The following is an 11,592-nucleotide window of genomic DNA, read 5'->3' on the forward strand; positions in this document are numbered from 1 at the left end:
TGCCTGTAGAAGACCTTGTCGAAACAGAAGTACGTGTTTCCAAAGCAAAAACAGAGGAGCCTCTTGAGGTCGGGAACGTCAATGGGCGACCTGTCTGGCAAGGTCCTGTCAGATTCCAGAGCAGAGGTGCATGCTTCCACAGCCAAGTCAGTCGGAATTGAGGTAAACAGCGATACCACGTCGAACGAAACCATCACCTCGTCGTCTAGCGACATGTCACGAACTTTTTCAATAAAGTCACAGGAGTTGCTCACGTGCGTGGAGCTCTTCCCGACTCTTCGACTCTCAATTCCGACTGACTTGGCTGTGGAAGCATGCACCTCTGCTCTGGAATCTGACAGGACCTTGCCAGACAGGTCGCCCATTGACGTTCCCGACCTCAAGAGGCTCCTCTGTTTTTGCCTTGGAAACACGTACTTCTGTTTCGACAAGGTCTTGTACAGGCAAGTCCACGGTACAGCAATGGGTGCATCCGTCTCTGTTACTGCTGCCAATCTTACGATGGAATGTTTGGAAAGGCATGCTCTCGCGTCCTTCAGTCCTAGGCCAAAAGTTTTTCTGCGCTATGTGGATGACTGTTTCTGTCTGATTCGGCGCAGCGCTTTGGATTCGTTCACTGCGCACCTAAACAGTCAAGAAAAGGCCATCCAATTCACAGTTGAGACAGAGGTCGACAGCAGACTCCCTTTTTTAGATGTACTTGTCACCAGACGCGATGGACGACTCTCGTTCAGCGTGTACCGTAAGGACACACACACTGGCTGCTACCTGAACTTTCAATCCGTTCATCCAGACGCTCACAAAAGGTCGGTTGCTGCCTCACTGCTCAACCGTACGAACCGCATTTGCACCACAGCAGAAAGCCGTTCCACTGACTTGGACCACGTGCGAGGTGATCTCTCGGCAAGCGGCTATCCCACATCCTTTTTGAGTGCTGTGGAGCGCCGTCTGTCCAATCCAGCTCGTCCGACCAATCCCCGACCAAGAAAGCGTGCTGCCATACCTTACGTTCCAGGGATAAGCGAAACCTTGTCTCGCGTGCTACGCAGTTATGACGTTGAGGTGGCGCACGTGCCCGTATGTAAGCTGAGGCAAGCGCTCGTCGGTGGCAAGGACGGGCTTCCGAGAGAATCGTTTCCCGGCGTGGTCTATAAGATACCCTGCGCAGATTACGACTACGCATACATCGGTGAATCGGGCAACTTCAAACAGAGACTGAGGCAGCATCAGAAAGATGTCGAAAAGAAACGTACAGTGTCGAATGCCCTTGCCGAGCACACGGATGCAACGGGTCAATATATAGACTGGGATCGCTCGAAAATTATCGGCCAAGAAAGAAACCAAAAATCGCGTCTGTATCTGGAATCACTGGAGATACAAAAAACACGTCACACGCTTAATCGAAATGAGGGAACCCTCCCCCCGTCATACACGCGCTGCTTACGTCAAGTTCTAAAGCATACATAAGCTTCCATGAACCTTCCGTCATCCCATTGTGAACAAGGCTTCCGTAGTGAAGCCGAAACGTCTTTTAGATTTATTCATTTTTTAGTTCTTCAATGTTGGTCGGTGTCCTTCGTTTTATTTCTTCAATGTCTGCTGAAAAGTGCGCATTACTTGGTTTTACGCGGAAACAAATGTCATCATATCCTGTTACCATCAATGGTCCAGCTGTTCTCTATGTTAAGACGCATCGCTTTCTGGGCGTCATCATTGACCGCAACCTCTCGTGGAGCCCTCACTGCGTCTATCTGAAGAAGAAGCTAGTCGCTATTGCTCAGGTCTTCAAATTTCTATGCAGGAAAAACTGAGGTACACCAGTCCATTCTATGTTGCAGCTGTACAGGGTTTTGTTTCTCGGACTCCTACGTTACAGCCTACCAGTGTTGTCAAATGCATGCAAGACGAACTTTCGTGCCTTGGAGAGCATACAAGGTCAAGCCCTACGCACGTGTTTGGGGCTGCCTCGGTGCACGTCAACAGCAGCAACAATTGCCATCGCAGGAGACCATACAATCCAGACACATGTAGCTGTCGACTCTCTCAGAGCGCCATCTGTCAAGGATCCCCGATCACCATATGGCCTCCCTACCAGCCGAGAGACCTCAAGCGACCTTTTCACGAGTGAATAACGCTCGTCAAGAGTACATACCAGCATCTTTTACACCGGCGGCGAAGCCTTCCTCCCCCCTGTGGTGCCTGCGACAGCCTCAAGTGAATTTTGCTATTCCTGGAATTACAAAAAAGTCCAATCATCCATCGCCGGCTCTGAAGCAACTTACACTCCTATTACTGCACCAGACGTATCATGACCGCATACATATATATACCGATGGTTCGACCTCACCTACCAGCTCAACTGCCGCATTCGTCGTGCCAGCCAAGAACGTTACAGTTAAATTCAAATTGTCGCACACGAATACATCTACATCGGCAGAACTTGCAGCTCTCCATGCCGCTATGATGTACATCACCGAAAAGCCAACAGAAAAATGGGTCGTATTTTGTGACTCTAAGGCAGCCCTTCATAGCATCAAGTCCGCATTACGTCACAGAACTTACAAGCAAATGACATCTGAAATCAGGGAACTGCACCACCTTTCTCTGGAAAGAGGACACCACATTATATTTCAGTGGATTCCTGCTCACTGTGGCATCGTCGGCAACAACCTAGCTGACAAGGCTGCCCGGTGTGCCCACGAAGATACCCAGACACGTTCAATACCTTTGGCGAGGTCGGACGCTGCCAGGAAACTTCGCCTACTTGCGCGCAAGAAGTCCCAAGATCTCTAGATTTCAAGTGGCTTCAACTGCAGATTACGTAAACTGGACCCCACGCTACGACTACAACTGCCATCTAGTCTTTCCCGCGGCGAAGCAACCTTGTTGTGTCGCTTGTGGTTGGGAGTGGCGTTCACGAACGCATACTCCTACCGTATGGAAATGGCCGAGAGCCCGATGTGCGACTCCTGTGGGTGCGAGGAGACCATCGAGCACCTATTGTGTACCTGCCCTCGCTACGATGTCCAACGCCTCTCTCTGCGGGCAACTTTACGCAGACACAGACTCGAGATCGTTCACCGAGTCAAAGATACTCGGACAGTGGCCACAACCGTCACTGGATCGAAAAGCGATTCGTGCACTAGTGCAGTACTTGAAGTGCACGGGCTTAAGAGACCGCTTATAGTGTCATTGTGTACGCTGTCCCTCCCACACGTACTCAGTACTAACTCTCTCCCTTTCTTCCTCTTTCTATTTCCCTTTCCCCCACCCCCAGTGTAGGATAGCAAACCGGATGCTGTTCTGGTTGACCTCCCTGCCTTTCCTACCCTTGCTTTCTCTCTTTCTCTCTCTGCACAGCAGTATTCTTTTTGCATTTGCTTTTTTAGCAGTTTTGGTTTCGGAGCCCTCCAGACTATTAGCCTACAGTTTTTAAATTAAAGCTCCTCACAACTGTGTCACAGGTAACCGTGTGTTAAAGACTTAAAGGGCCCCTCACCGGACCCGATAGCAAATTTTGGTTATATGCTGGAAGTTGTTACATGTCCTCTAGGGAGCGCTCTGCCACAAAAATTTGTCAAATTGGCTCATTAGTAGCCAAGATAGAAATATTTCAGTGCCACGAACTCATGATTTCAGCAGGCAGGCTTCACTGCCAAGCAAGACACTCTCTCCACTCGCCCCGTCTAGCCTACACAATCGAAATTCCTTTTCTGCGTTCTCCCATACCAGACCTTGAGAATCGCATGACGCACACGTCACAGGCCCCGCCTTCAATTCTTTTTTCTTCTCGCTTTTTATTTTTTTCTCAGCGCTACGCATTTCTGCTGACGGCGTTGCACACAAGCTGTTGTCTCTTTTCCGCAGCACACAATGTTGTGCGCTGTGCACAAGGAAAGATAACTAGCGATATAATTCAGTGCTACAAGAATACTGAGGCAGAACAAGCAGATCGCAGAGCATGATCATGCACTGGAGCACGGCAAAAAATGGCATAGTTTCGGTATCTACACACGTGACTGCACGACCGTGCGAACAAGCAGACGAAGTGGAAGTACATTTATCTTGCTTCGCTGCGAAGTAAATAAAAAAACATGCAGACATTTCGTTTGTGTGTTTATTATTTCTCTAAACTTCAGTTCGTCAATTCAAAGGCAAGACGCACAGATAACAGATTGCACAGATAACAGATGTTGTCTTGAATAATTCTCGAAGTCGCGTGTCACCACGAGCGACGTCACACTGCGGACACGACTATCTAGGCGCAGGGGCACGACTACGTCACCGTCCGGTTTGGAGTGAGGCGGCCGCGAGGAGAAGGAAAAATGGCATTTGGTTTGAAATTTCAGATCTTTCTGCGGCGCGTAGCGATGTAATACTTTGCAGACACAATCGTTATCGCGCAATGTATGCTCTGTGCCTGTCAACTCAAAATGGCCAGACCTGGGGAGGGGTCCTTTAAAGACATAATTTTTGTTGGTCAGATTATATGATGCCTCGATTATGCTATGGTTTCGCATGGCCCCTAGCAAGTTGTATAATTGGAATTCCAGTGTACTTGAATAATCCATTTTGCCAGCACATGCTTCAGAACTTAAGGGGTCTTCAACTTATAATTAAACTAATAAGGTGTATATAAGCCATGGAAACCCTGTCACCAGCTCATTGCATGCATATTTAATGTCATTTTGAGCAAAATTAAGTCTAAGCAGATGAGAATTACTTAGTTCTTTATCCATCTTGTATATAGAGAAAGATTGCTTGGCATTGCCCAAAGAGGTTGCAGCAGGGGAAGATTGCAACATTGATTTAAACTAATCTTCAGTTCTAGAACACATTTAATGTTCGACCAGTTCGATGTGTCGCTGTCTCAAAACAGGAGCTAGCATATATGTTTTATTAGTTTGGTTCTCTTGGATTATGAAAGCATGGTCTTTTCACACAGATAGATTAAAGGGTTCTTCACTGAGCTATATTTTCTTATGCTCAATCCTTTTTATGGGTGGAAGAATTATCCCTGCACAACTGTATTTTGTTTATTTTTTCCACTTTGTGAAGATAAATGTGGCAACCCAGTTTTTTAGGTATTTAATGTCACTAGTGGTGGCAGTGGGTGGCACTATGGTGCGACAAGCACTTATTACTGCCCATCTGTAACCTTTGGTAAGCTTTGGGCATGCGCATACCATATTTACATGAATCCAATGTGCACCTTTTTTCCAATAAAATGGGTCCGAGAATTGCCTGCGCGTTACAACTGGATATGAAACTGAAACTATGGTCACGGTGTTGGCAGCAGCCTACCGTCAGAACCATCAGATGCATTGTCATCCCCATCTGTCAGAACCATCAGATGCAGTGTCATCCCCATCTGTCAGAACCATCAGATGCAGTGTCATCCCCATCACAAGATGGTATCAGACCAAGTCATTGTGAAGATTGCTCTAGGTTCATTTTGCACTGCTTTCATTTTTGAAACCTCGTTTAAAAAAAGTTTCCCTTTTGTAAGGTAAAATCTGCTCGTGCCATTTTTTCTGATCACAAATACGGAGGGCTTGCTTATACCTCTTTTATAAATCGGGCACATCTTACATTTAGGCGCACTTTTATTTTTCTTACTTTAAGCCCACGAAAATTGGGTGCGCGTTACATTCAGGGGCAAGTTAATATAATCACGTAAACACGGTACATATACAGCCACCATCGGACAACACGAACAATCGGGACATATCTTTGTGATGATAGTACTGTCACTGTATGTAGTTTGGTGCCTATCAGCTCAGTTTAGATAGAGAAGGTACTATGAACAAAACTACTATGGCATGGCATGAGCCAGACTTTGGTGGTGGTTGTCAGTGCTGGTTTATATATATATATATATGTCCAAGTTTGCCAGACCACTATTGGTCATCCATGACATCTCCATTTCTTTACTGGCTGCAAGGGAGACATTTAAATATTCTGCATAAAATCACTCTTGTAAGTCAGGGATTTCTTGGGCGGTGTTATCTCAGTGAAGGGCACACAGGCAAAGGGTTCAAGGCACTTGTTGCGACACTTGTTGCAAAGGCAATGTCACTAGTGCATAGAGACGATGAGCTTGCAGAGTGTTCAAGATGCATAAGTGCAGTCCTTGCTGCAGCGACGTGGTTAGCCATGCTTGGAGGAAATGGACCACCACTATTGTCCTTGTAATATTCTGAGTGCAAATGGTGATTTTTGAGGCTGAATCGAATACGAATTGAATAGTACCAGAAGTGAATCGAATTTAATCGAGTGTCGAATAGTTTTCAGTTAATGAACAGCCATTATCACAATTAATATAAACCGATGTTCACATCCTATTATTCATAGAATTAGCAAGTTCCTGTCATTACATAGTACGTTATGAAGCGTTGTTTAAGAAAACCACAAATGGAGCACTGGGAACAAACAGTAGTTTCTTTGCATGCGTAAGACCCTTTGAAGAGTGCGAATGATCACTGTATAGCCTGTAAAGATTAGCTACCTAAGCGACATAACCTGCTCTGCTATGCAACTTCTCTTGTTTTATGTCTATACTATGCCAGCTGGGGTGAAAATTTACCTTACTTTTGCTTCAATTTTATGTCTAATTGGACGCAGTTCACATTTTGAAATATTCGAAAAGTATTAAAAAATATTCACATCTACATATAATGACTCTTTGATTCAAAGACAGAACCTAATAGGATACTATTCGATTTGTTATTTGAAAGTTTCGGACATTTGCACATTTTCAAAAGATAAAAATTTTTAGGCTGGGGATGACAGTGGTTCCACCAACCTGATGAACCTCCTTGCTTGTCTTGAACGTCACTTTATGCAAATGGCAAACACACACATGACAGAAAACCACACACAGATAATCAAGAGATAGCTAAGAGGGTCGTGCAACTTATGCGCCATTAGAACAGTCAGTCTGTGCAGACGCAGGCTCACCCATTGGCGGACTGAACGACTTGAGTTGCTTGCTTATGAGTGCAGTTAAAAAACAGAGAGAGCTGCGAAGAACACTAAAGCATGGCATGAGCCAGACTTCAGCAGGCGGTTACCAGTGCCAGTTTAATACTATATGGGAAGCCCCAAGGTCGCAAGGCCACAATTGGTCATCTGCTACAATCTAAAGAGGCTTTTAATTTTAGTTAACACAGGCTGTAAGGAATAAACTTTGAAGGGTTTGCAACCCAGCCAGAGATCTTCAGCAGCACCCACGGGAGAAATAAAAAGGCACTTAAGGTGTGTTCGTGTTAACCCTTTAATGGTGGCACATATGCAGTCGACTCTCATTACAACGGACCCTGATAATCTGATAAAAAACATCCGTTGTATCCGAAGTCCATAATATCTGGAAAGCCTCACTTCCAAAACTTTTGTCACGACGTCTAACAACTTTATTGCAAAGAGTGAGGGACGAACTTCCCAAGTAAAAAAAACAAGCAAGAAAAGTCGCAGTTTCACCCGAAAGGTGAAGCATCGATTGCAATACAAAATTAAGCAAGCTAAGTGCGGCAGCAGCAGCGAGCGAATTGACCTTCGTGCTGTCTCTCGCTTCAACATGAACTAAATGCACATATGAAGCTACTGGCACTGGGCACACTTTGTCCACATCGCGGCCACGGGGGCCACGCCATAAGCAGCAGCGACCGGAGTAGAACCCCCCTCTCCCTCGTCTCTCCTAACCCCCCCCGTATGCCTCGCATGCGAAAGAAGACGGCGCGTTTTCACCCTGCCTTCTTCCCTTACACGCGCGATATTGAGCCGCAATCGTCAGCTGACCCTCGCAAGTCGGTTGTCTGCCCATGTCAATACGGCAAAAGTATGTCTTGTACAATTTTGAAAAATATTGCCGCTAACTTCGTCCGCTTTAACTGATCGTCCGTTATAGTGTGGTCTGTTCAAAGCGAACTTCTTTGCAATAATAAAATAGCTAGAACAAACTAAGGCTGAAATATGGTCCGTTATAACGAGCGTATAGAAATACTTAAAAAAAGGTTTATTTTCTATTTAAAAGTGCAAAACACATTGAGGATAAGCATAATCAATGAAACTAAAAGTGTTTTGCAGAAACTTTTTTGCAATAGGGGGGAAGCACCAGGCAGACAACTGGAAGCATACATTTCATTTGCCTTACATCCATGTGTGACACCACTGCAGCCAGAAAGCTTGCCTAGGTCTTTCTCCTCTGATCATGCTTTCAAAAAGAAAGCGAGTTGCGTGCCAGCTTCTTCTTCCTCGTCATGTGTTCATGCTCTGAACCAACAAATGATGCTTGCTGCCTGTGATTCAGTGTTGGCTGAATACATTTAGCCAGAAACTCCGTACTCAATACCAAAACTCAACAAGAAAAAAATTTTGTTTTTTCTGGTATGTTGCCTGTAGGAAAGACTCATCAATAAATGTTTAAGTATGGTGGAGGCTGCACTTTTATCACTCAGAAACTCGCACTCTCCAGCAATCACTGTCAAGAAGCCGATGTTAAGATCAGCAATGTCTTTATGATTCTGCGCAGGGCTACAGCATGCAGCACACCCTGGGAAAATGGTCAGAGTTACAGTTTGCCAGCCACTGGGTGGCCCTGGCAACTTTTGTCGTCCACCTCCTCATCTGACCACCTAGTTGCCAAAGCTGCACCACAAGTGATGTGCCACAACATCAACACAACCTCAACGAACAGGCTGGTGGTTCCTGCTCACAGTTCGCAGATGAACATGCAAGATCTGCATTCCGAACATATAGCAATAAATGGAATATGCGTTTGATTAATTCTGGTTGCAGTTACTCACCATTTGATTGCTTCGTCATCGGTGTCTACATGTTAACTGGTCAGCTGTGAGCTTAGTGTAACACCTGCAAGAAGACACGTATTCATATGTCAGCATGCATATAAGCATGCATGCACACACAAAAACGACATGTTGCTTGGTACAAGGCTCCCTTCCTTGTTAGACGTAACAGCGAAACTGCACCCACCAGTAAACAGCCATGTTAACAAGCAGTCTGCTACCATTACAGTCCAGGCTTTGCTGGACTTAGGTGTGCCGTCTCTGTGCTGTGCCACCATAGAGACCAAGGTGTAAGCTTCCCAACTGATTTGATTCTGTGACCTCTTGAATAGGCGAGTCGGAGATCATTACCACCTTCTCCTACTAACCAGTGCTTTCTGTGATGTGTCACGTGAAGGTGATGTCAGGGTAGTCCATAGATGATGGCTGCAAACCGAGGTGACTAGGCTAATCTAGGCCACCAAGCTGATTGTCCAGTAAGAAGAACCCAAACAGGCAACGTCCAAGAATGGCCTGTAAAGGGAAATGTCATGCATAAGGAATCTACGTGAAAAATTACACAATCAACTTAAAGGGTACATTGTTTGAGTGACAAATCTGCCTTGTGTACTACATATTTATATACATTTTACGACATGGCAGAATTGTTAAGTACATTGAAAAATAAATTGCTAAGAACTCGTAGTTTTGATTACAATGTTAACACACTTGGTACAGTGAAGTTCCGTTAATTCGACTTTGGTTATTTCGAATTTTTTGTTGTTAAATCGATCTCGGCTGAAGGTCCCGATTGGTGGCCACACATTTCTATGGGGCCAAACTTTCGTTATTTCGAACCTAAAATTGGCCTTTGCCGGATAATTCGAACTTGACCAGTCAGCATGTATGTGCCTGACCCCTATGATGACCCCTTTAGTTTGTTTGTTTGTAAAACATTACTGGCAACAGGTATCAAAAGGTCACTAAGCGGCCAGGAGCCCATAGGCCCTGGCAGCCTCCTCAGCCCGCTGGACGACCCAATGTTGTTGGTCTGGGTCCGAGCAGCCTTCCAATCATTGGTATTTAAAATTGCGAGCCCTCATGGTGGGAGGTTGGCCGGGCAGGCCCATATCATATGATTAATGTCCGCTCGTCTGTCGTGGCACTAGGGGCAGACTTCAGAGTATTCCCCAGGATAAATTCTGGAATATAGCTTTAAGTTGGCGAAGGTGCCCATTTGCAATCTCTGCCAAGTGGCTTCTTGTCCCTTACTTAGAGATTTGTCGCCTGCAGAGTATAGCTTCGAGCTCAGGCGATAGTGGGTGGTGATCTCCGGGAAGGAGACCATCCGATCCCTCACCGACGCCAGGTCATCATGGCCAAGAGCACGGTCGGTAAGATCTCGCGCGACGGAGTGGGCCACTTCATCCCCGGGCAATGAGGAATGCGCCGGTGCCCAGATAATCATGACAGGGCGCCGACATGAGTTTCGTTTCATGATGTTATAAGCCTCGGGGGAGATACGCCCTTTAGAGGAATTACGAAGAGCTGACTTGGAGTCGCTGATTATAATCTTGCAATTGGAAGAGGCGATGTGGCAGCGCCTGTTTCGGCGGAGCTTAAGGGATAGTGAATGCGTTGAACACACGTCATCTCGTGTCAAAAACGTATATTTTCGGCTTGCCCTAGGAAGATTTTAAAGCAGTGACCGTAGCTTACGATGTCTGATCACAATATTTACCTGATTCTACACGAGCCTTTTTCAAATTTTGGCCAAAAATGTGCCTGCTAGGTGCAATCTAACACTACCAAAATCGCCTTCGTGTCGTGTCTATGCTTTACCGCATAACACGGTATTGCGGCGAAGCCGACTTAAAAAAATGTGCGGCAAAGCTGACTCTAGGAAGCCGACCGCCGTTGTGCAATACATATTGTCCTTTAGCAGTGTGTTCAACGGGGCTGGTTGGTTCATCTTTCGAATAAAAACGGGAACAGCGCAACACAGGACGAGCGAATAAACAGGACAGTCGGGAACAGCGAAACAGAGGACGAGCGAGTAAACAGGACAGGACGTTCTGCCCTGTTTACTCGCTTGTGCTGTGTTGCGCTGTTCCTGTTTTTATTCTAAACATATTGTCCTTTGCCCATTATTCTTGCTAAAGAACCGGGTGCACATTACATGTCTACTTTGTTTAGGAACCTCAATGTCATTTCTGCGTTAGTTTTTTACTTTGGACTCGTAGAAAGCGGGTGCGCACTTGATTCGGGGGTATGTTAGAATCGAAAAAATACTGCCAAATGAATCAGCGGTGTGGTGGTGCTTTTCCTTCTCTTGTTTAGTTCGACCCGCCGGATAATTCGATCAATCTCGTCGGTGCCGTCTTGGTTGAAATAACGGAAGTCAACTGTACTAACAGTACCAATAGCTTCTGGGTGGCTCAGGAGTTGTTCTAAGTAGACGCTCGGCCATAAATTACCTGGTTATTTGACCTTGTGGAAAAAACTCGCGAAAGTGAGAATACGCGTCAATTCACAATTTTTGCAACAACGCAGCATCAATACCAACAAGCTCCTTCAGTCGCATGCAAGTTGGCAAGTACAATGTCCAAGTTCACTCATAGTAAGCAGAAGAAATAGCTTTGCTACAAACTCATGCTATGTTACTTTGGGCAGCCATACCTTTCTCTGTTTTCCAACCTGTGTCCCTTCACTGCAATTCCCTACTATCATTTTACTATGATAAATGTATGCTGGTTCCCGCAATGCTTTTCAGCAGATTTCCTTCCACTGATGAAGCTAATTTACAAAC

The 11,592-nt window shown here is 45.7% G+C and overlaps 1 protein-coding gene across 2 annotated transcripts in view; it reads left to right on the plus strand.

Annotated features, from left to right (window-relative positions):
• Positions 1-8,784, plus strand: part of por (Protein-serine O-palmitoleoyltransferase por) — a 58,657-nt gene extending 49,873 nt beyond the window's left edge. For both annotated transcript variants that reach the window (XM_055066519.2, XM_055066518.2), the window contains exon 12: positions 8,531-8,784. In XM_055066519.2, the coding sequence (XP_054922494.2) occupies positions 8,531-8,629 (99 nt within the window). In that variant the 3' untranslated portion in view covers positions 8,630-8,784. The remainder of the gene's footprint in view (positions 1-8,530) is intronic.
• The last annotated feature ends 2,808 nt before the right edge of the window (positions 8,785-11,592 follow it).

This window comes from Dermacentor andersoni, chromosome 6, assembly GCF_023375885.2.
Source record: "Dermacentor andersoni chromosome 6, qqDerAnde1_hic_scaffold, whole genome shotgun sequence".
Taxonomy (NCBI): Eukaryota; Metazoa; Arthropoda; class Arachnida; order Ixodida; family Ixodidae; genus Dermacentor; species Dermacentor andersoni.